The sequence below is a fragment of the Bactrocera oleae genome, chromosome 4 (assembly GCF_042242935.1).
Source record: "Bactrocera oleae isolate idBacOlea1 chromosome 4, idBacOlea1, whole genome shotgun sequence".
In the NCBI taxonomy this organism is placed as follows: Eukaryota; Metazoa; Arthropoda; class Insecta; order Diptera; family Tephritidae; genus Bactrocera; species Bactrocera oleae.
The window spans coordinates 62,814,984-62,841,276 of NC_091538.1; the positions used below are offsets into that span (position 1 = coordinate 62,814,984).

The following is a 26,293-nucleotide window of genomic DNA, read 5'->3' on the forward strand; positions in this document are numbered from 1 at the left end:
AATTCCAAAACTCATCAGAATTAGAGAATCTAAAATATCCATTTGCATTTATTTTATTTTTATTTTCGAGGCTAATTGCTTAATTTAGTTATTTCTTAGACTTCTATTGCAATACGAGAAATTGTACTTTGGGTAAAGCCAAAGTTTGTTCTTTGTAGAACTACTTTGATTTACAGAAATTTTATAATATGGACATAGTGAATGTATCATAGTTAGTTTAGTGATAAGCTTGGTCAAATCTTCAAATCCGCAATTGAAAGTTTTCTGATCTCATTATCTATAGCCGAAGAGATCGAGTAACGTATCACCCGCCTGATTCGGGTACCGACAAACAACTTTAACTTTAACCTCCCATTTGTAAGATAATATTAAAACTATTATGTATATAACCAATTTAAAACAAGAAAATAAACGTTAACTTCGGTTGCACCGAAGCTATAATTTATTCGTAAATAAATTCGGGCGGTTTGATTGGTAGCTATATGCTGTGTTGAATCGATCAATTTCTTTGAAGAACGTACCGTTGCCTTGGACATTAATTTATGCCAAATTTCGTGAATATATCTCGTCAAATAAAAAGTTTTCCATACAAGGACTGGATTTTGATCGATCAATTTGTATGACAGTTATATGCTATAGTGGTCCGATATATGTAGGCGGTTTCGACAAGTGAGCAGCTTCTTGGGGTGAAAAGAACGTGTGGAAAATAAAATCGATATCTCATAAACTGAGTGAATAGAACTAATGAACATGGCTAAATCGACTCGGCTCGTCATGCTGATCAATTATGTATACTTTTTGTTCCCTTCTGGGTGTTACAAACTTCTTGGCAAACTTAATACACCCTGTTGAGGGTATAATTAGTTTTTCGGTATTACTAAGCATTTTAGGGTAATTAGATTGTATTCTTAAATATGTATGTAATTAATTCGAATTTTCCTATTTTCAAAGCATTTTATGGCAATGGCATTAATTAGTTGCTGGGTGTTTGAAAGCACATTGCCGTTACGCCCATTTATAAAATGATTTATTAAAATGTATTTTTGTGTTTGTTCTTGTCTTTTTATTTGCTTCAGGTTTGAGCTTTTCAAAAAGCAAACGACGCTAAAAAATAACAATAGCCACTACAATATGCAAATGGACCACCACATTGTGTTAGAATTTTGTGCAAACAAATTTTCGTTTGTTGATAATCGGTTCAAAGAGAAATTCAACGATTATGCCGACTAAAATGAAATAAATAGTTAATAAATTGCTGGTAAAATGAATTAGTGTGAAGTTAGCTCTACATAATTTAGCAAATGTAACTTAGAGAACTATGAAGTGCTTGATATAAATATTTATTATGGGTTTACAATGCTGTGATGGGTAGAGTTGGCATTGATATCGTGTATTAAGCTGTTAAATTCATATACATATATATAGTTTTTGCTCATATAGTTTAATGGCCCAGTTGTAATTATATTAGCCTACGAAAGTTGTAAAAATGATTGATACAACTAAGTTCTTCGGATTTGAAATTGTTTAGGGAAATACATGTATCCTTCAATGACGTTAAAACGCCAACATAAGGTTGGGTTAACATATCACTATATCCAAATAAAACGTTGTTTCCACATCTGCTGACGACATTTACTAATGAAACGAACTCCAATCTATTTTATATAAATATTTACACACATTTACTTATTGTAAAACGCTTTATAACGCCGATATGTATGTGAATGTATACATGTAAACATTTTAAAGTATCTACATGAACTACATATCCAAAATAATCATCAGAATTGTTTGAATGTATGTTAAAATTTTTCGTATTCCTGTTATTAGCTGTGGTGAATATCACAAAATAAATTTTGTAAATATTACGTTAAACATTTGTTAAAATACACATACTTTAATTAAATAGACAGATTAAAGTTCGCATATCAGAGTTTTTCATCGACACAATATTATTCAGTATTTAAGCGTTGGTAAAATACAATCAAATAATATGTATAGTGCATACTTCGTAATATATGTAAAAATATTGGACTACAGCATATTCATAAAAATATATATGTATAACGGCATATACAACATATAAAAGAGAAATATATATATCAAACTGTTGCTTGTATTAAAAACGAATTTTAATAATATTTTTATTGACTTGGAACATTTGCTGTTATTTAAACAATAATTTTTTTGAAATGCATACACTTTAACAAAGGTAAATATTCCTTAAACAACTTGATTACACTGTTTGTGCTATTTTCCGCCAGTTTAACGTACAGCAGCTTGAATGTCAGGTTGCTTGTGTGTGCCATCGCAGAAGGGACGATGCTTCGTTTGTTTACAATTGCACAGCCAGTAATCGCCCGTTTTTTCAACTTGAAATCTTACGGGCCTGTGAAATATATTTATAATGTTGTTTTTAATTATCTACAGCTTGGGAAGTATGTACAAATGAGCACTAACCTTAATTTTATTTTTAAGAATTCATTTTTGTGCATACCGTCACAAATAGGTTGGCTCTTCGATTTTCCGCACAAACACCAGCTGTAAGTTTTATCTATCAAATTAGGAAATGTTAACATATTAATAAAGCACATTTGATTAAGGAGAGAATAGGGCATTTATTTATTTTTTGTCTAAGATGAATGCATTGTTTTACACGAATCAACTCTAATTCCCCTCAAGTTATTTATTTATTAACTTACTTGCTTCCAGGTGTAGTTTAAATGGTTTTTTGTCGAAAATTGCACCATTTTCGGGTTGTAGGTGAGAAGTTTGACTACCCTCGAGTAAGTTTTTCGGAATTGTTTTAACTTCCGTACTGCTAGCTGGAACTGACGACTTAGAGGAAGCGTACATCCGGTGCTGTAAAAAGAAATGTCATGCTTATAACGGAATTCAGAAAATAATTAAAAACAGCATAATTGAAATTGAACAATTGGTATATGAAATGCCAATTACTGCTCCGGATCTTCTTCTGGAATTGTTTAACTTTTTGTATAAGCAATAAAAGGTTAGTTAACCAAGGCTAAGTGAAAGGTAATAAATTAGTTATTTTTGCAACACATATTATGCTTTGCTATATCTACAGTTCCACATCATCATAAATTAGATATTAACTTACCATTAAAACCCTTTGAGCACGCACACTTTTTATAAAAATCGACATTTTGCTAATTTAAATAAAACTAAAAGAATATTCCTTTCACTAAATTAACTTGAAATTGTTTTATAACCTATTCCGTTTTAGCTTTTGACAATTTAGTGATTTTACAGCTGATCGTTTTAGTTGCCACTTAGTTTCAGAAAATACATTTTACTTTTCCTATTTTTCGGAGTTTTCGAACAAATGTGATTTGTTGGAAAACTATACATGTATGTAGATAAATATACTATTATCCATCATTATTGCTTAAAATATACATATGACAACATATATATTTTTATTAACGAATTTTGATATGCGGTGGTGTTGCATTGTGTATGATATTGGAATCCAGCCAAAGTTTTTAGGTAAAATGTTTATAAATATAATTGAAATTACGAATTTAAAAAATAAATAAAATTTTTATTGCGACCAAAGAAGTCTAAATATTGTGTACTATTATTTGGTAAATTTTAATTCCCTTTCCAAATATGGTAACTTTCTAAGCTACCAAAGTCAGTTGTTTCTGACATTTTCGCGTTAAAACAAAACACAAACAGTCTTTGGCGCCGGATGCGGCGAATTGGTAAAGAGAGCCATATTGTATGTGAGAGGTGGTGAGCTTTTATTTCTAAACAAAAATTGTGTGCCCATTAACGATCACCGTTTGCTCCAAAGCATAGGGAGCACTACCGGTCCAGTAGATCATTAGCCGTGTTGGTATTGTGTCGTTGGATCAAAAACGCGGCGGTTTCGGCTAATATATAAATATAACTTTATGCGACGATACAACAAAAACTCACCTGAAGCATATATAATACGCTAATATATAGTCACAATTTGTTAAACATATATTAATACTAGTTAATATAACTTAACTGCCTTATTTTATTTAAAAATATAATAAGAATAGTAATAATTTGTGCAAAAAAGTGAGTGAGAATTGATAGAACAAGTGCGGTTAATAGAAAGGAAAAGGGTGCGGTGAAAAATGTCCGGTGACGTGCAGCCGCGTAAACGAAAGGATAAGAAAAAGAAACGTGGTGAGTTCACGCAGCTGATCAGTAACGTACATTTAAAACTGGCTATAAAATTATCATAAATTAAACAAATATATATATGTATACATATGTACCTATATGGTACATTATTAAACTTTTTGAAAAAAGGGCTAGTTATATTAATGTACTATATGTAATTTCGTGGGTGACATACTTTTTGCTCTTCGTGTGCGCACACCGTAAATTTGCGTGCATATTATATAAAAATAAATATGTTTGTTTGTAGATAGGCATTTGTGCCTACCGTTAAGAAAAGAAGAAGTACATATGTATATAGGTATACGCATGTGTAACTTTTATCTATTGTATAAGAGTTTTATATACGCTTATAAATTTTAGAGAGTGTAAGCAAGTTAATGTCGCTTTACTTTATTTATAGGTACTTATGTATATGTCATATCCGTAATATTTATGATTTTCAATAAATTTTTAGTACACTAAATTGTCAATGTAAACGTCTGTATGTATTTGTATGCACGTGATTTGGTATTTATCTTATGATCTTAAATATTATTCATATGTATTTATGTATATGCATATGTATGTACACAACTCTGTTGCACATGTGAATATAAATAATTTAACAATTATATAAAAAAAAAAATTTTAAGACCTAGAAGGAAACGTCGGAGACCCTATAAAATTTACATACATACATACATAGTATGTAGATAAGTATATAAGTGTTCAGTGTGACGAGCTGAGTTGATTTCCACATGTCCGTCTATTGAACTACTACAGCATGTAAGTAAGTACATACAAACTGATCGATAAAAATTAAGTTCTTTTATAGAAATCTTTTTTATTTGACGAGATATCTTCACGAAATTAGGCATCTAATATTAACCAAGATAACGGTCAATCTCCAAACTCAGATCGAACGAACAAAATCAAGTTCTTGCATGAAAAGTATTCACTATTACTATATCTTGTATGGAAAACTTATTTATTTATGAATAGTATTATAGTATAGCTTCGGTGTAATGGAAGTTAACGTTTTTTCTTATTTTAAACCAATTTTATTTGTATATGTGCATATACCATATGTATATAGACATGTAGATACGTATAAGACTCGCTTAAGTTTACAATTCACTTAAAACCAAATTATGCACACAAAGACTTTACTGCAATTTGAGAGTGACTTACAGTGCTTAATATGCAATTTAATTGTAAGCTAATTTATCTATATGGTACACTACAAACATTCGCACAAACATGTGTCATTTTAACACATTTTCTTCATTTCATCGAGTTTAGAAAATTTCCTTCATCTTTGTAGAATTAGTGCTTCTTTTCTTTATATAAAGCAAACATTTCATTTTCATGAGGACGGCGAACTATAATGCACATGTATGTATGTACATACACATACATATAATCACATATATAAATATATGTATGTGTATTTCGTTTTTCAGAATCTTGCGCTAAAATTTATTTTAAGGAAACCAACAAATATTTAAGATGAAATGAAAGTCATATGTGTGGAAGAAAGCACATTCTCACGCCTAGATAACTTACATACATACATGCATACATATGTAGAACCGAATATATTTTTACGCTGTCCTACAAGTGACAAAATTTGTTGATCTTCGTAAAGGTATGCATGTTATATACATATGTAGGTCTCTACATACATACGTACACACGGCTATTACATACAAGTATAAATCAAATACGTATATGCATACAAGATCACACATACATACATATGTAGGTATAAGTATTTACATATGCATTTTTATATAATTAGGTGTGTGGATACACTATCTATATGGAAAATATTATATATAGAGTGCATATTTGTTTTTATATTTTTGTATTTTTCTACAAGCAACTTTCTATCTTATCGCGTGCGTAACCGCCCTCTACAAGCGTGTATTGATATTTCACATATGAGTTCATTGAATATATATTTACATGATTATATGCTTTAATTTGTGTCTTAAATAATGGTTATATACAAATAAAACATCATATTATATCTCTACTATATTATTTAATTTAAACAGTCATATATTTGCTTCTTTTTTCATATTCAATACGTAAAATAAATATTTATGTACATATGTATGTTTCTATGGTAGGTTTAGGAACTGTATATGAATTTGTTTTTCGACTTTCTCAAAGTGAAGAAAATTTCAAGTTGGTAAGCGGCGAACGCCAAAAAAAAAATTAAAGTATTGTATAAAATCCTGTTTTTTTTTTTTAATATATTGCTAGGCTTAGGAAAGCAATTTATTTTTAGTGAGATCATTTTTGAGCAAGAGATATTTGCAGAAAGTACGAATTCTGAATATGATTTAGTGCTGTAATTCCAATTTAACTCAATCGTCTTCTTTTTTATTTATTTATATTTTTTTGGTGCTGTTTAAAAAATAATTAAGTATGATCCAAATAGATAATAATTTATAAGGTATTAATTAGGCGATAACACATAACAATTGTTCCAAAAAGTCTATAATTACTACCACTTTACATAAAGATTTTATGAAACACTGAAAATACTGTTATATTTTCAAAAATATTAACCAGATATACATATTAGTCACGGGTTTTGTATGTGTTAACGGAGATGCGAATATGCAGATCCAATTGGAAATATAAATATGTGGAAATAGATGGTTCGATATACCATCTGATCAAATATAACTCAGACTGATCCTTTTGAATTCGTGTAAAGTTCGATATGTCAATTAGTGTATGTTTTGCAAATGTTTGTTTGTTTGGCGATTTTTACCATGGAAAAAAATTGAAAAAAAAGTTTGCTTGAGATTTTGTATGGTCCATGAAAACACGGCTACGGGATTGTCAAAATGTTGTAGAAGAGTTTAGACAAGTCTACTTCATCACGAGCACAAGTATTTGAGAGGCACAAAGCATTCGATAAAGATCGTGAAGTCATCGATAACTTGTCTCATGCGAGTCATCCATTCATTTCGGTTAATGACGATAACATCGAAAAAGTTAAAGAAACAGTGCATCAAAATCATTATCTGGGCATCAGAGAGATAACAGAAAATCTCAACATCTCTTATGAATCGACTATTTTGATTAATGTTTTGGGTATGGAGCGTGTCACCAAAAGACTTCGAACTTTTGAAAAAAACGACGGCGAATAGAGAACGCAAAAGAGATGCTTGATAACGTACCTGTGTACCCTACATTCATTAAACGCATCATTATTGGTAATGAGATGTGGGTTTATAAATATGACGTCGAAATTGTCCAACAATCTAGCGAATGGCGCTTCAAAAGTAGCTCGAACCTAAAAAAGTGTTGGTATGTTTTTACTGCCTCAGAAGCCTTTTTTCATGGCGATAGTATAGATTTGTATTAAAATACTCGTAATGAAAATGTAGTTTTTTGTCATTCCAGGTTAAATTTGATCAGATGATATGTCTATTTATTTATATATTCATAAGAAAAATAAACACATTTTAGATGAGTTTAAAATTTATTTCGAATTTATTGATTGCATTTCCAAATATTTTGGGATAACTCGCATTTTTGTATACATATTTTTTATACTTGCATATACATATGTACATTACACACATGCATTTATATATAATATCTATATGTATGTACTCCTATTTAATTATCTTCTGCGGCTGATACTTCAAACCATCAAAACACGTAGAAATTTTGTAAGCTTATATTCTACAAACATGCATACCATATGTACATATGTGTATACGTACATATACATATAATGTATATGCCTTTGTTTTAATTCGTTTGCGAATATGCACTTTTAATGTTTTGTGCACTCGTATATACATGCATACATATAAGTATATTAGAACATAGCGGTCCAAATAGCAGACCGTCAGAAAATAGATTTTGTAGCTCTGTTATTTTCCTAACTGTAAGAAGTTCTACTTATTCAAAATATGTACATATAGCACTATGTATTGTACGTATGTGCATATATATATTTATGCAAAAAGTTAAAAATAAGATTAATATTATTTAACTATCTTTTTATAACGACTAAAAATTGTAATAAAAATTACGGTAGTTGAAACACTCATATTTACCTTCAGCGTGACCTTCTCGCGTGCTTTTCCTTGTCGGTAAAAATTTATTTGTTGCTATTGTCATGCTGCGTTTGTCATGTGTGCTTTCAGCTTATTTATGTATATTGTATGTAGATTTCTTTCGCAATAATATTTCTTAATTCTATTTATAATTTCCTTTCGGATTTGTTTTTGTTTTTCTTGCGATCAGTCAAAAGAAAGAACTGAATCAAGAACAAAGAATACGAAATAACAGAATAAATATTTATGTGCGCCTTGGTCTGGGTAGACTCTTTTAAGAGTTGCCAAATAAATTTGAAATTCGAAAATATAAGGTCTAGTATAAATAAATCCGTTATTTTTCCAATAGATGGCTATAGCAATCTGTATCTCGCGTTGTATTATTCAGGCGTTAGAAAGCTAAGATTTTGAACAAAAAAACTTCTCAGACAAGATTGGTGATAAAGCGGGTTACTTACGACGTAACGTAAAGTCAAATCGGTGGTGTCGAATGTCGGTAAGCCGCTGTAAACGGTGGCAAATCAAGGATTGATAGTCAGGAAGGTTTTGCTAGATTTTATATCTGCTGATTTTATTATACCTGTACTGTTAACAATTGGACCGTTTGAAGGAAGCCTAAAAGCGGCCAGATTTGACAAATAGGAGAGGAAATAGAACTCATCGAATGTCAGAACGCCCGAGAGCTTGGTTCTATTGCATCCATCTTATAGTCCGGATCTAGCATCAAGGAACAGGTAGTAACCGTTTCTGTCTATGGCGAATGATTTTGCGTGAGAAAAATTCGGATTGAATTTTGTCTTCACTTTAGGGTGTGCCTACCGTTATTAAACATATAGTGCTTGTTACACCTCTCACGATCTTCTGGATTAACAATTTTGAGAATATTAATATACATACCTTGTTCAGGGTATAAAAAATTAAACTACTAACCACAGTATTATGATTATAGTATGACTTTCTATATTCTCTAACGTACTACTTATCTTCTTCCAATTATACATATACATATATCTTCGGCTCTCTCCTCGGTTAAATATAATTAGAGCTTATTTTTCTTTTTGTGGTGAGTGTCTTGATATTGTATTATCTAATAAATACAGGGCTTTTAGAACTACTGCTGGAGTATTTTCTTATCACATACACACTTATATATATTATATTTACATAAATTATCAGCATGATGAGCTGAGTCGATTTAGCCATGTCCGTCTTCGTCTCCAACTAGTCCCTAAGTTTTTGAGATATCGATCGGAAATTTTACACACATCCTTTTTTTCCCAAGAAACTTTATTTGTCGGAACCGTCGATATCGGACCAGTATAGTATATAGCTGCCACACAAACTGAACGATCGAAATCAAGTGCCTGTACGGAAAGCTTTTTCATTTCACAACATATCTTTCAGAAATTTGACATGGGATATTACCTAAGACAACCATAGCTGCCATACAAACTGAACGATCGGAATCAAGTGCTTGCTTGCGATATATCTACACGAAATTTGGCATGGATCGTTACCTAAGGATATAATGTAGTCTCCGAAGAAATGGTTCAGATCGGATAATTATAGCGTATAGCTGGTATACAAACTGAACGATCGGTTTCAAGTTCTTGTAAGGAATATTTTGTGTTTGTGAATGGTATTATAGCTTCGATGCAACCAAAGTTAACGTTTTTTCTTGTTTTTCTAAACAATAACTCAGATATATGTATATGTTAGATACAAAATATGTTTATATTTATATAATTACACGTCACGAATCAAAGTTCTTGTTCACTTTTTTATTTAATTGCGTTAGCAACTTGGCTACCCACTAACAAATGAGCTCTTGCAGTTATCGACCTATTCCCGTGCTTATAATTATACTTTACATATTTGTAGAAAGGTAAATTGTAGCGCGTAGCCGTGGATCACCGCTATTATTGTAGCCGGGTACGCCACCCGGTAGTACAAATTTGTATGGATATCCGCATGCAATAGACTTATTTCATATGTATGTATATATATGCTGAGCTAGATATGCATATGAATGTGCCATATGAAGCTATAGGTCATTCACAGTGATTTTGTGGGTGAAGCCATTTACATATTCGTAAATATTCATTCATATTGTACATAAGTATTGTGAAAGCTTTTTTTTGTATTTTCTACTATTCTTAGTCAACTGTCTTGAGTATATGTATGTATGTGTGTCTATATCTGTATAGGTATGCCTGTTTTGTGAGTTCATATACACATATTCTTGTCAGTCAATAATTTTTTTAAAAGACTTGATGGTTCTAATTCAGAATACGCGTGCAAATATCCAAACATACGTACATACTTACATAAACTCATAATGAGTCGACACAAATAACGGCGTAGATGATAAATTATGATCTCGTTTGCTATGTGAGAATAATGAGCATTGGAATAACTTGTAATATAATTATCTTTTTATGTTATTAAAAAATAAAAAACAATGAAATAAAATTATGGAAATAAGTTTAAGACATAACACTGTTATTTATGCTCTATATAAATTTATATACGATCACACCTATAGTAAAAGGTGTAGTAAAAAGACGACCATTATTTTTGTATTGAATTGAAGGTTTTATATGCAATTTTATGCTGTTTTTAAGGTAATTCAATAATGCGACTCTCATAAAAACCCCCGTTGCTTTTGGCAAAAAACTGGGTGTTGATTTTCACACATTTTTTTTAGGCTTCTTTTCTGACATGTCTCTATTGATGTGTGTGGTCTGACGCTGCCTGGATACCTGGGATACATTTTCACTCCTATTGGCCAAAGCTGGCCACTTCTGGGCGATTGCCTCTTTATAACGGTCCAAGTATTGACAGTACAGGTCCCAATTAAGAGCTTAGCCGTAGGGGCGCAGCTCATGTTAGAAAAAACACATAATAAAACTCTCCTGAACATCAATCCACCTTTTGCGGCGGCTCACCACGATTCGACTTCGACCACCTTTCATCCCCAGTAAGCATTTGTTTCAAAAATTTTTGATAGATAGAAATTCGGTTAATAAGGTTAACACATGTGACACCCATACATCGAGCTTATTTTTGTATCCAGCCTTTTTTAAATGGTTTCGAACGGTTTTTGTGCCATGCTTAGCTCCTTGGGCAATCGAAACCGTGCTTACATACTAATAGTCAGACTTGACGATTTCCATTAATCAAATGACAATTGACCTTTAAGAGCGTGGTTCTTCTCTTTAATATTAAAATTACCGGAACGGAATTGATGAAACCGAGATTGCCCGTGATTGGCTGTTACAGTATCAGGACCATAAATATTATTCTCATTTTCAGCCGCTTCTCTTGCGTTTTCGCTTTATCGAAGAAAAACAGTAAAAACCGGCATATTTTCTTTTTGCTAGTGGCCATGTATTGCTCTAACAATACTGAGTCGAGCAATCAAATAACTGTATGAGATTTTTTATTACGATATAAAGAATACTAAAGCCTCTTCTTCTCCTTTTCTAGACCTAATATATAATTACATTGATTTCTGCTTTTAATTTTTTTATAATAATTTACATTTTTACATTTTATTTTATAGCTTTTATGTTATAGTCTTATATATATATAAGTATAAGATCATTGATCTGCAAGTATGTGTATACAATTTAAATACACTCATATGTATGTATGTAAGTACATTCCTCATTTATCAGTTGGCATGTGTCCATTAAAATTGAGCGTACATTATGATTTGCACTTTTTGGCAATACTTTTAAATTCTTTTACTTTTATTTGATTTAATTTTTGTTTGTTTTTATTTTGCTAATTTTTGTTTTTTTATTTTAATTATTTTATTTTTAACTTACACTTACTCGCCGTTTTCTTTGTTAGCCTTACTATTTTCTTTGTTTATTTTGCTTTTATGCAGCCATTTAATTTATTTAGCGGCCACCTCTGCTTCGGTACGCATTTCACACGCTTCTTTAATTATAAATTTATATACATACATATGTATATAAGTATAAATATAATTTGTGAAACATACTATGTACAATACATATACATATGTAGATATATGTTAGTGCGTGTGGTATCACGACTATTTTGTTTACAATGCCGTTGTTTTTATTATCACCGAATTTATTTATTTCAGAAAAGAAAATCTGATCTACATATACATACATACATGTATATACATATGTAAATGTGTATGTGCGTTCTTATAAACAGTCAAAAAAGTGATAACAAAGAAAATTCACGTGTTTAGGTTTATAGGCATATCACCAAGATATAAAAAATAGACAAATTAAATATCATCCGTGCCTATTGCAAATTCGTAACATTGACAAGCCCACAAAAATCTATTATCAAATAAAAAATAAAAATATATAAATAAAATACCTCGATTATGAAGGCAAATCGGCGACGCACCTCAAATTTGTACACAATTAAAACAAGAAAAAACGTAACTTCGGTTGCGCCGAAGCTATAATACCCTTCACAAATAAAAAGGCCCCTTACAAGAACTTGATACCGAACGTTCAATTTGTATGGCAGCTATATGCTATAGTAGTCCGATATCCGTTCCTACAAATGGGCAGCTTCTTTGTTAGAAAAGGACAGGTGCAAAATTTCAGATCGATAGCATAAAAACTGAGGGACTAGTTTGTATATATACAGACAGACAGACAGACGGACGTGGATAAATCAACTCATGCTGATCATTTATGTATATATTTTATAGGGTCTCCGACGTTTTCTTCTGGGATTTACAAACTTCGTGGCAAACTTAATATACCCTGTTCAGGGTATAAAAAGTTTACACCCAAGAACTTAACTTATTAGTTGTATAGGTCCGTTTGTATGATAGCTGTTAGTTAGTGAACTGAACAATATGTGCGGAGATTGTTGCGTTGCTTTAGACAATAATCTTTGCCAAATTTCGTAAAGGTATCTCGCCAAATAAAAAATAATAATCCATAAAAGAATTTGAATTAAAAAATTATTTGGAGATTTTACCGTTGCCTTCGATAACAATCTATGCCAAATCTATATCTATCTATATGCTATAGTGGTTTCAACAAATGAGCAGTTTCTTGGGAAGAAAAGATCAAATCGAAGTATCTAAAACTGAAAGACTAGCTCGCGTATATATAGACGGACTAAATCTATTCAGCTCGTGACGCTGATCAATTATTTATATATAGATATGTTTTATTGGGTCTCCGACATTTTATGGAAAAGAGTGGATGGGGGCTTCCAACTTTCGAAATATTAAAAGATGATTTTATTTTTTTAGAAAGATTATGCAAAGTATTTCTATATATACTTTATAGAAATCTAGATCTTCTCTCCTTATGTTGCGTTGATACGTCCATATACACATGATTTTTTGTTTTCAGTACTTCATTTTTTCTTTACAATCTCTTATGCTACTCTTCCGTAAGAACGATTTTTTATTGCCGAAATACATATTCAAAAATTTAATATTTTAGTATATCTCTCAGTCGAATTTATAATTTTGTTTTAAGTATTAGATATTATTATTATTAATTATTAATAACACATTAATTTTGTTGATTTTAAAATATTTTAATTGCATATTTATATTATTTAGATGGGTTCGATCGTAAATCGGAGGGCGAATTATCTTTTTCGCGCCATTCAAGCTTTGAAGGTAGTTGCCGAACCCTTTTCATTTTTGTTGAACAGTGCTCCCTTTACACCAAAACATTTAACTCATAGAAACATTAAAAATGTAATAAGAAAATAAGTGGGTAATTAACCTTTGTTATGTAATGCAATACAGTGTTGCATTTTGCACTAGAAGTCGCTTGTTATTCATGAAACTTGAATTCAAAAATATACAAAAATGAATGCACTCACAATATTCGAACATCAAATCGATCAAAAATACCAAATGAAATGTTCGAATCTTTCCACCACACTGCACCACCCCTGTTGAAAGCCGTTTTTTTTTTAATTTCAATGTTTTTTTTTATCTTTATCAATTTCCTTGCACGAATCGCTTATACTCATGTTCGCTCATTATGCACATTATTTTGCACAGATGATGAGTCTTCGCATGGCGTCCACATCACCAAAATGGGCAGCGAAGATGTCCACTTCCATGTACAACACGAACACGGCACTGGCGGACATTGGTGCGCGAAGATCTTCTTCTTTTCACTTTTAGCCATACTATTTGGTCTCGTTGGCTTGATAATATTGGAGCATCGCGGCATTTCCGATTGTAAGTACTTAATGAACCTTTTTTTTTATAGAAAATATAATAAAAACTACATTACATTTCAGTGGACACACCGCTATCAGAGTCACGTTTCTCGAATTATTTCGATGGTTGGGTGGATGAAAGTCGGCAAGAGCATGACGATCACGATCCCGTGCAGGCGTCAATAGAAGAACATGACGAGCATGACGAACCATTTGAAGAGGAGGAAGATCACTCTGAATTGGATGAAGATGCCGACGAAAAGCATGATGAAGAGGATGATGATGATGATGAGCATGATGTGGAAGAAGAAGATGCCACCACGGAACAAACAAAAGAGGAAGAAGAGGATGAAGATAATGATGAAAAAGATGAAGATAACGATAATGATGATGAAGACGATGAAGAAGATACAACCGCAGAGGCTACAGTAGAACAAAGTAATGAAGAAGAAGATAATGAAGATGATAATGATGTTGACAATGATAATACAAATAACGAGGACGATGATGATGATGAAGATGAGAATGTAACACAAGAAGTAACAAAGGAAGAAGAAGAGAACGATGAAGCAGATGATAATGATGAGGAAAATAAAGATGAGAAAACCGCCGAATTTAGTCAAGAAGCCAATGACGATGATGATAATGATAATGATAATGAAGTCGACGAAAATAATAGCAATGCTGATGCGGCCGACAATGATGATGATGACGACGCTGATAATGATGATGATGATAATAGCGTCGAACCCATCTATGAACGCTCCACTCAACAAACCAGTCAACGTTCAACCGGCAATAGCGCAGCTGCCGTTGATGATGATGATGATGCTTTTGATGAGGTGCTTTTATTAAGCTTGCTATTTTTTTCTATATTGATTAATGATAATTTTGCAGGAAGATGATGATGATGATGATGTGACCAACGACTCAGTAGAGAATGTTGTCGATAATGATGCAGAGGAGCTTTTGTTGTTACAACAAAAAGCGCGACAACAAGCCGCGGAGGCAGCAAAGAATGCACCAAACTCTGCGGAGAAGGATGATAAAGACGACTCAGCTGAAGCGGTGCCATCTTGGGCCTCTTCTCGTAAGTAAAAAAATATTGAAGGGGTCAAATTAGAATGAGCGTGGGGGTGAAGTATGTAATTATGCTGCAGAGTTAGAAACAAAGTGTTTGTATATTTGCAAATCAGTGCATATTTGATTTCTGTATTAAACTAAAATCGTTCCTTTAATGAAGAAGTTCCAGGCTTAAGTGTGTTTTCGTGCAATCAGTTGAAAGAAATAAAGATAATTATTATAAAATTTAGAATATGCACCATTTATGTATATATTTGTTTATAAATTTCTATTCATACTGTGCACACATACATATATATGTATTGCTGTTTTTAAATAGATACAATGTATTTTAAAAGTTGTTGTTTTGTTTTTGAAAATGTACAAGAAAGTGCAAATACCTCTCATATACAAATCATCCACCACTGTTGTTGCACTCATAATTTGTTATCTATACTATAACAAACTTCTTATTTTCTTATATATAACTTATAATAATATTTTTTTTAAATAGTGCTCATAATCGAAATAAAGTGGTTTTAAGGTTAAATTTGATCAAAATTTTTAAATTCGAAACTTCTTTATTTCGCATATGACTAGTTCAAGTGTAATTAAAATATTTCAGAATATCGAAATAATTCGTCTAAATCATTTCCTATACTACATATATACATATATATAATTTTACAGTTGCGGTTAAAATTGGCGTCGGTGTGGCACTCGCGCTTGTTGCACGCCTTGTATTGATTAGGAATAATCCAAATACAAGTGAGTTGAACAATTTCAAAACAAAAGTGTTGAATTTTGAACTTAACAAAGTAAAATTAGTTAATTCAAGCTTATTAGTGCTGCTTTTACGTTTTACGTTAATCAAAATTTGGTGCCAATAAACCTCAAGCCAAAAAAAAACTTAAACTCTTTGTTCTTTTAATTATCTGTTGTGAATTTTAACTACAAAATATTTTTTTTCTGAAACTTGATGTCAGCATGGCTTAACTCATTTTTAACCCTAAAGAAAGTATTGATCGAAATTTTCTCCTAACAAACAACGTTATTTGCACTTTCTTTTAGGATTCTTAATTTATTGTTATACCATATTTGTACAAAATAATTTCAGCTGTATTCTCTTGAATTATAATTGATTGTCATTGTAAATGTGTTTTTCTTTTCTTTTATTTTATATTTTAGTCATTGAAATGTTTAAGATTTTATACGCATATTATATTTTGCGCCATTGTATGTATGCTGCAATATTGGCATTTTTATTGTGATTTTAATTATAAGTTTGTTGTGTAATATTTCTTAATTTTTTGACTAAATATTATATATTTTTACAAAAAAACAAATTGAAAATATTAACGCCGACATAGTTGAGGAACCTGCACCAGAGGTGATAATGAAACGTCGTCTAACAATTGCAACTGCGGAAGACACCTACGACAACGATGAGGAGGAGCCACCACTGCCAGATGATGGTTAAATTCATTATTAATAAATACTTGAATAAATATGCATAGCTTTGTTGAAATGAGTCGAGGTTAAGTCGGAGGCTAAGATAAATGTTTAAAGTAAAAAAATAGTAAAATATAGAGACAGATAAACTACTATTGAAATTTGAACTGCATAATAAGTTTTATCATATTGCGGCATTTTTTTTCGAGATACTGTTGACATTTAAAAACAAAAATTTGAGGTTAGAATAAATAGCATCATCATAAAATAATGATTTTGAAATTATTAAATGCTTGATTTTTTATTTTTCTATCAAAAATTTTAATTATGTCTCTTTTATTAAAATTTTAAGTTTTGCGGAATCAAAATATAATAATACTTTTTTTCAAGATATTGTCTTAATGTTTTTTTTTTGAGGTTACAATGAATATATTCTTCATAAAATATTGAATCTTTGGATGAATAAGTTATTATATAGAAACTTCCTTGAAAACGCTTGATTATTGTGCTGTAAAAATTTTAATTTTGTTTCTATTTGTAAGATCTTATGGTTTGCGGTATTCGAAAAAATTACTGCTCAATTATTAGAAGCTTCAAAATCATGGTAGGAGACATAAATGATGAATGCTAGCTACACAAAATGGTATCTAGTTCAAAAAAGATTTATTTATATATTAAAATTTCGAACTTCTCCTTTATATTTTTTGACTTCTTATAATTGCCTCAATCGCTTTATTTGAGACCTCAGCTCATTTCGTAAGCTTATCATATTTGTTTGATAATTTCGTTACAAATGGATTTTTATTGACACCAAAAGGCGAATACTCTGAAGAAGAAATCGAAATCGAAGAGGAATACGAATACGAAGAAGACGAAGAAATAGAATTACCGGAAGATCCCGACGACAATTTATCAGCCTTGGCAGGCGAATATATTCCCGAAACGTTTGAGCAATTAAATAGCCTTTATCGTTCTCGGCTAAGCGAGCCCGAATCGGCTCATACGAGCTCAATACCTGAGCATGTTGAAAAAGTGAGAGAACAACGATTTGTGGCGAAGAAATCACCAGCAGTATTCACCGCACCACCACCACCGGCAACTACTACTGATATATCATTCAAGAAGGTATCACCATTTACAACGACAGCGACAACAACAAGAACAGCACAAACATTTACGCCAAATTTAGGTCAAACACAATCACAAACAACAACAAGTACGAAAGACGAAACCATAAAACCACAGCAAAACTTCAATACCACTACAACAAAAACAACAACAGCTGCTGATCTATACTCACCAAAAAGCAACACCAAACAATACATACCGGATTCACCAAAAACGACAAAAGCCGAAGTTACACACGATTTGGATTATCAACCCGACGAAGAAGATATTGATTATGATGATGATGATGGTGTTGATAATGATGGTGTGGGTGACGCATACACGCGCGATATATTAGAAGATACGGACGAAGAGGGTGAGGAGGAGGAAGAGGATGAAGAAGATATCGATGATGATTTATTGGATGATGAGGATATTTCCGATGTCGACGACACTGAACTCATGAATAGATTGGAGGCCAAGTATGGACGTTTGCCGGCAAAAGAATACGAGAGTGATGAAGATCCCGACGATCCAACATGGACACGTAATTTCTAATACTAATTACTGCTTAATTGGCATTACTACCGTCGTGTTGCATATATGTATACTTGTATGTAAAAATTAAATGCATACTTAATACATACTCACATACATACCCAACCGTCCACTGATTGGCACTTATGTAATTGCATACGTTTTTTATATACTCATGATTTCTTAATTATCTATATAATGCATACTTCACCATTTAAAAATTCTCCAAATCGCAAATACTTACATATACATGTTTAAAAAAGCAACAACATCATTATCACCATCATCATCATCCCAGCTGACTACAATCGGTTGGCTACAAGCAATCAAAGCAATTACTTTTGGTACGAATTACATACTTACATAGTAACATACGGTTTTGCCAATGTTATAATGACTCAATAATTAGCGGATAGTAAGTGTTGAAAAATTAGTGATTAAGAAAATTATATTTTACACATGTTCAAAAATATGAGTATTTGGGTGGAGCGCAGTGACGTTTCTTTACTACCGAATTACATTTAATTTAAATTCTAAAGTCATACAAAATTTGGAACTTTTCTTTTACATACTCATATAAATACATTTTTGTACTTCACAAATATAACCTAACTTTTTGAAATATTAATTTTCTTTATTTTTCTTTTTTAATAACAAGAAATCAAACCAAAGGAAGAATTAGGTGGTGGACCCCAAGCTCAGAACGATGATTTCGACTCGTTTGAACATGAGTTGCGCCGAGCAAACGAAGACATAATGCGAGAGGTAAGTAAATTACTAATGTGTATACCATAAAGGCGTCATTGGATATATTATCTAGGATTCTATTGAGTTTATAATTAAATTCGTGTGATTTTTTCAAAATTTGAACGTTTATTTAAGAAAAACATGTACAATAGTGTTTTTCAAAGTATTGTACATCTGAAGCTATTGCATTTTCTCATATTTCCGAAATCTTGGTGGATTCCAACCCACAAGAACTGCGCGGGCTTGGCGGGCAAGAATGAATCTAGCCAATTTATTCTGTTCTAGATGTGAACCGTTTGTCAGTGAGAGCGTTCTGCATCGACCAAACCAAATGGTATTCGGAGGAGGCTAGGTTTGGGCTGTAAAGTATACCAGCCGCAATTTCCCGATTTAATCCCAGATACTTTTTAACCGATCTTGCAACATAAGATCGGGCATTGTCACGATGGAAAATTGTTGTATCGTATCGATCCAATTTGATGAATTGTTGTTGGTAGCGTTCCCCATTAATTGTTTCAGCCAGTTTCAGAAGCTCATACTGCAATACGCCGCTGATCCCATCAAATAAAGAGCATTCCCTTGTCGTTATTGGTATTCTGCTGTGCCGTTGATTGGGCTGGTTGGTCAGGTTTTACATATATATACTTTTTTGCGTTTAGGGTTGTCGTAGTGGATACATACATCATTAGTCACAATCCGATGCAAAAACGACTACCTTTTGTAGCGTTTAAGCATCATTTCTGACAAGCAAACTCATTTTTCAACGAGTCTTGGCTTCAATTCACATGATACCCAATTTCCTTGGTTTTGAATGTATCCGGCTGCTTATACACGTTTTTAAATGGTTGTGTGAGTGACTCTTAAAGATTCTTCTTGTATTTGGCATCAATATTTATCGAGTAATCCTTTTAGTTTCTCATCTTCAAACTTTTTTTCCGCCCCTAATGTATGTTCACTATAAGCTTTCACAACAATACGATGACTTTCGGTTTATTATAATAAGCCGATATCATATTAAAATAATGAAGTTAAAGATTTTTAGGCACAATGTTCGATACATTTAAATGAAAATAAAAAAATTATTGTTGTTAACGCTTCAAATGAATAGTATAGGTAGCTATGTAGAGTGGATCTCTGGCGATGCACCTAGGCCTTTACGACATCTCTTGGCAAACCGCACGAATATAGTTACAGACCGAATATTGTCAAGCTTTTTTTAACTTTAAATTTTAAAATTTAAAACTTTTTTTTTGGAAAATTATCTTTTATTTTCTACTAACGATTCTTAAAAGATTGTAGAAGCTTTTTAGAATTAAAAATTTTTATCAGTATAGTAATTGGTATAGAATAAATGAAAATAATTATTTTTCTTAAAACCTTTTTACATATTTTACTTTCTATTCTCACAGTTCTCATATCAATAAAAGTAAATACTTGTAATTGCATAAAATTACATACCAACAACATCCCCACCTTCCTGCGCATAGCTTTTAATGCGTACGCTTTAATTAAAAAATGCTAGTCTGTAGATTTTAAGAAAAAAATGTAACTTTTCTATTAATTGAATAAAAAATACGCAAAACAATGTTTGATTTCATAAATAACTTGAAGTAAATGTTTACCTTAATATACTAAAAGCTTAATATACTAACTGATAAAAGATAAACAAAGGAGTTCAATTAAAAAAATAATTTTCTTTAGCATTTATTTTAAAATATGAAATGGTAAAGATTATTAAATGCATCGTTAACTCTAATTGGCTGCTTAAATAATAAAAAATTAATAAAAAAAAGAATAATATTACAATATGTAAAACATTTACGCATTTCTGCTGACTCACGGCGCCAAACAATCAGAGCGCAACAATTTAATTTGCTAGAATTGCATTACTCAATTACAATTAACTTATTGCTTAACTGCGCCGACGACGCCAGCGGGTGCGCTCATCACCCACTTAAAGCGCGGCCGCCTGGGTCACGGTTGACCAATTAAGCGATGACTTTAATTGCAATCGATGCCACTTCACGCACACACTAACTTACTAACATACACACACACACACGTTCAAGTATTTTGCGAATGCACACGCGCTTACTGTTTATTTGCTTTTGTAATTGTAATTGCATGCCATGTTCTTACTAAAATTGCGTTTTCTTGTTATTGTTGTAATTGTTTATTTCCCAATGCTGCTGCTAACTGCATTTGCTGTTGTCGAACTCGCTGTTGACACAACTCCTTCCGCGCAACATATGTGCGCCAACACACACACACACACACACCTGTACACGCGTTCATGCTGGTTGCGCTCGCAAAAGAATTACGCGCTCGCCGATAAACGTTTCGCTGAACTCGTGCAGCGATTTCCCGATCGGCCAGAAGTATTTCTCGCACAAGCAAGGTTGCTCGATAAGCTGTCGGAGCAGCAGCGTAGCAATAGCGTGCTGAATCAAGCTATACAGGCGTACAAGCGTTACTTAGCGCTGGGCGAATTCATCACCGATCATGAGCAATTTCGAAAGGCCGCTGAGCGCTGCATCGAGCGTATACGCTTCATGGGTAAACTCGATTGGCTGTAGGAGCTGAAATGTTGTACGGCTCATGGTTACTGTTGCTAATCAACTCTGCTGCTTGCAGGTCATCACATGCAGGCGGTGCCCATACATCAGCAATTGATCGCGCGCTTTACGAATAAACCAGATGTGATGAATCAACTGGCCATCACCTACCTGCTGCAGAACCGGTGAGTGTTTCCAACATACTTTTGCGTATAGTAAATCTTTACAGTTGTTGTAAACTGGCGTTTACATGCAGTTTATCTGATGCCAAGCTGGTGCTACAGGAAGTACTGCGTCGTTGGCCCAAGGATGGGTTTGCGCAGGTGCACTATGGTTTTGTTTTGCGTCAGCTGGATAAAGATTATGAGAATGCTGTTATTTATTTGCGTAAGGGCATCAAATCGAAAGCGCCGGGCACTCAGGATGGCCGTTTCTATTTTAATCTTGGCGATTCGTTGCAACGTCTGGGTCGCCAAGCGGAAGCGGTTGAAGTGTATAAACGCGCCGCTGCTCTGAAGCTGTTTCCCTCCGTCTATCAGCGTTCATTGTACAATGAACCCGATTTGCGTGCAAAACCCTACTGGACCAAGGAGGAAACTACTTATGTTAAATACCTTAACAAATTGGAACTCAATTGGCAGGCGATACGTGATGAAGCGTTAAGCTTGTTGAGTAGGCGTGGCAATTATCTCGACGAAGCTGAAAGTTTGCGTGATACTGGTAATTGGCAGCAATTCGAGTTGTATTCACGTGGTCAGCGGCGTGTTAAAAATTGTCAGAAAGCGCCCATAACGTGTGGACTTATAGAAAAATTTACTGCGGCAGCTGGCTGTCGACGCGGTCAGGTGAAATTCAGTATCATGCAACCGGGCACGCATGTTCATGCTCATTGTGGACCGACGAATTGCCGTTTGCGTGCCCATCTGGGTCTAGTTGTGCCGAAAGGTCCACGATTGCGTGTGGCTGAGGAAGAACGGTGAGTGCATTTGATTTTTGCTGATTCAAAAATAGTAGTAGGAAATGAAATAACCAAAATATTATTTGTATACCCTGAATAGGGTAACTTAACTTTGTCACGATGTTTGTAATACACTGAAGGAAATGTTGGAGACCCTATGAAGTATATATTATATATGTACCTATAATAAGCGTGGCGAGCTGAGTCGATTTGGCCATGCCTTTCTGTCTGTCTGCTGTATATGCGCGAACTAGTCCCTCAGTTTTTGTGATATCGATCTGAAATGTTGCATACGTCTTTTTGCTCAAATTTAGCATATATTATTTTCAAAGGCATCGCTACAATCTTCGAACATATTGCTTAGATCGGACATTTGGAAATCCACAAAAATCTCCTTTTTATATTATTTTATGCCATAAAAAATGCACATATGTATGAATGGTTTTATTGCTTCGGTGTAGCCGAAGTTGACGTTTTTCCTGTATGTAATTTTTTTTTAACTTGTGTTAAATATGCATTTACTTACAGTACTTGGAAAGAGGGTGAATTTTTGATATTCGACGATAGTTTCGAACACGAAGTTTGGCATAACGGTACTAGTTTGCGGCTTGTCCTGATCGTCGACGTCTGGCATCCTGATTTGAGTGCAATGAAACGACGAACGCTCTCACCAATTTGATTTGCAAGCATACCTACATATGTTACACATATACATATGTAGTTGTTGCCCTAAAAAGTTCCTGTTTGCACCACACCAAATACATTAAAACGTGAAATTAATTTTTAAAAAGTATATATATTGCTTTTTAATGCGGCTGTTATAAATAGCTTATTAGAAACTAAGCTTACACGCTTGCTAACATGCTAACTAGTTTACTAATTGCAGTTAAAATTTCCCTACTAAAATTGTGAATTAAAATAGTTTATGAAAAAATTAGAAAAATGTAACTCAAAGGTATATTTTTAAGATCACTTAGAAACCATTATATACGGTTTAATTTGGATAAAAGAGAGTTTCTATGCCAATGCTGATATTGTTACTTAATATGAAGAGTTCTAGGTTTTTATTTTCTTTATTTATTTTTTCATGAATTTTTTGCTGTGAAAAACAAAAAAGTTTATTGGAATAATTTAAAATAGTGTTGTTGAATGCATTGTTCATCGAAGTCTTAATTAAGCACAAAAATTTTTAAAAAGTTAAATTTGAAATGAAACAATTTTGTCTGTTAACCTTCAATTAATTTCATATATGTATGTATATGACTTGAATAAATAACAATAAGAATGTATTTATTTTTTTATATAAAAAAAGCTTATACTTTCTATTAAATTAATATATAAGTTTTAATATTTATTTATTCATGTGTAAAGACAGTCGTGTAAACTTATTGTTAACCGGACGAAAGCAATTTAATATTATACAATTACAATTAATACAAAAGCCACTGTGAATATAATTCAAAACCAAACAAATGTGTTGTAATTGAATTATTAATAAATTTGCTTTCCTTTTCTACACCGACATGAATTTTGTTTCGAATATTTATTTAGAGAAGGTATGTACCGATTGCATCAAATAATATTCTCACTCAATTTTATTCAGATAACTTATTTACTAATCGATATACTACTGGGATCAAGTAAGGTGAGGTATGTAATTGTCATTTTAAATTCCCTGGCATCAGGAAGGCAGGTAAAGTAAAATTCTACGTTGGTAGGACTTCTGGTTTTTCAGCAAACTCAAAAGGCCAACACGGGGACGTCGTTTTGATACGATTGAGGAGATAAAAACTGAATCGAAAAAGGTTTTGAAGTCTACACCGACTACTTTGAGGACTGCTAAAAGCGTAGTGCGTTTTATCGGGCCGGAATTACTTTGAAGTGGATGAAATTGATTTCGAAGAATAAATAAAGAATTTACTTTTTATAAAAAAACTTTTTTTATCACTGTTATTTACATCATAAAGACAACTAGACAGAAGGTCTATAGTCAGCCTTGTAAATTAAGTCCTTATCTGGAAAACTTTTTCATTGGACAAGATATATTCACGAAATTTCACAAGGATATTGTCCAAGGTACAATCACCGAAATTACTGTTCAGAACAGACTGCTATAGTATATACGTGTACATAGCTGCCATTCAATCTGACCGATCAAAAACAAGATAAATATTTTCATAAAATATCTCTTTTCCGTATTAAGTACTCATAAGCTTAATTCGATTAAAGGGTGTTTATATCAAACAGTATTATAGCTTCCATTAACGTTTTCTCTTGTTTTTTTCATCATGAAATAAAGTTTTATCAAAACATGAAATTAAATTTTTCTTACTATAAAAAAATTAGCAGAGGTTGCGTCTAAGGTTGTGATATCGTTTGGATGAAATGTCATGGGATTTTAATCGTCTTTTAGTTAAGATTGGTATGTATTATAAGCTAAGAATAAAATTTTTTTGTTTGCTGCGTGATCTTTCGGACAGGCCAATGACTTTCCAAACTGTTTATGTATCGTAAGTAGGGTATAAGGTCAATGAAAAGCACGGATATTCCCATATTTGTAAGTGAGATTAATATTGCATATTGAACTACAATTACATACATAATACACTGTTTTTATGTCGAAGCCTTTGAAGCAGAAACTATATATCTTTGTGGAATAATGTCTATAATTTATATTTTTCAACTTATGTATGTGGTAAAGATTTACTTAAATTTGCATATATAAATAATAAATAAATATATACCTTCTTTATATTATCAAGGCAAATTTGAATTAACATATTATTCGAATCTATACTATATTTAAGTTCTTTTGATCAATTACATTCGCAGTATCGATCTATTATTCAGCGATTATTTATAATAATATGAATACATTTATGAATATATGTATAGTATGAATATTACACAAATATCACAAATTAAGTAGTACTTTCATTGTTAAGCATTTTGTGTTATTAAATGTTTTCAGCACTCCAAAACACGCAAAGCACGCACGCTTGCGGAGAAGCGGTGTGAAAAAACCCGTATTTGATACGATGGAACATCGATGTGTGGTTCAAACGTTTTACATAGCATTTTCGATCGAATGAAGGAAAGCTGTAGATACGTGTATTTTTAGCATGCCCCGAGTAATATGCTTCTGGTTATTTCATTTATTATGATTTTTGAAAGTATTATATTTTCCTTTGGCTTACAGATTTCGAATAATACCCTTTGACTTTAGAAAATAATCTTTTGTAATGTGTTTTTTTGCTGTTAACTCATTTAAATTGTTAACTTTTATCTTAGTATAGCAAGCCTTTATGAATTACGTTTTTTTCAAGGTCATTCAATTCAATTATTGGTCATAGACATAAACGAAGGTTTTCGGTGATTCCAATCCATAAGGACATGTGATCACTTTAAAGGAGGGTTCAGTG

At 32.3% G+C, this 26,293-nt stretch overlaps 2 protein-coding genes across 2 annotated transcripts; one reads left to right on the forward strand and one right to left on the reverse strand.

The window, feature by feature from the left end:
- Positions 1–2,110: 2,110 nt before the first annotated feature.
- Positions 2,111–3,283, reverse strand: LOC106627840 (CDGSH iron-sulfur domain-containing protein 3, mitochondrial). The gene is made up of 4 exons (XM_014248124.3): positions 3,122–3,283; positions 2,703–2,862; positions 2,461–2,554; positions 2,111–2,389 (listed from the first exon to the last, which is right to left on the reverse strand). The coding sequence occupies exons 1-4, from the start codon at positions 3,164–3,166 to the stop codon at positions 2,266–2,268; spliced, it is 423 nt and encodes a 140-aa protein (XP_014103599.1). The 5' UTR covers positions 3,167–3,283; the 3' UTR covers positions 2,111–2,265.
- A 498-nt stretch (positions 3,284–3,781) lies between these two features.
- Positions 3,782–24,393, forward strand: Asph (Aspartyl beta-hydroxylase). The gene is made up of 14 exons (XM_070109049.1): positions 3,782–4,185; positions 13,837–13,896; positions 14,290–14,472; positions 14,535–15,295; positions 15,351–15,543; positions 16,206–16,283; positions 16,704–16,751; positions 16,886–16,990; positions 17,785–18,621; positions 19,270–19,376; positions 21,674–21,914; positions 21,993–22,098; positions 22,170–22,889; positions 23,400–24,393. Exons 1-14 carry the CDS (start codon positions 4,134–4,136, stop codon positions 23,548–23,550), a joined length of 3,642 nt encoding a protein of 1,213 aa, XP_069965150.1. The 5' UTR covers positions 3,782–4,133; the 3' UTR covers positions 23,551–24,393.
- Positions 24,394–26,293: the final 1,900 nt, after the last annotated feature.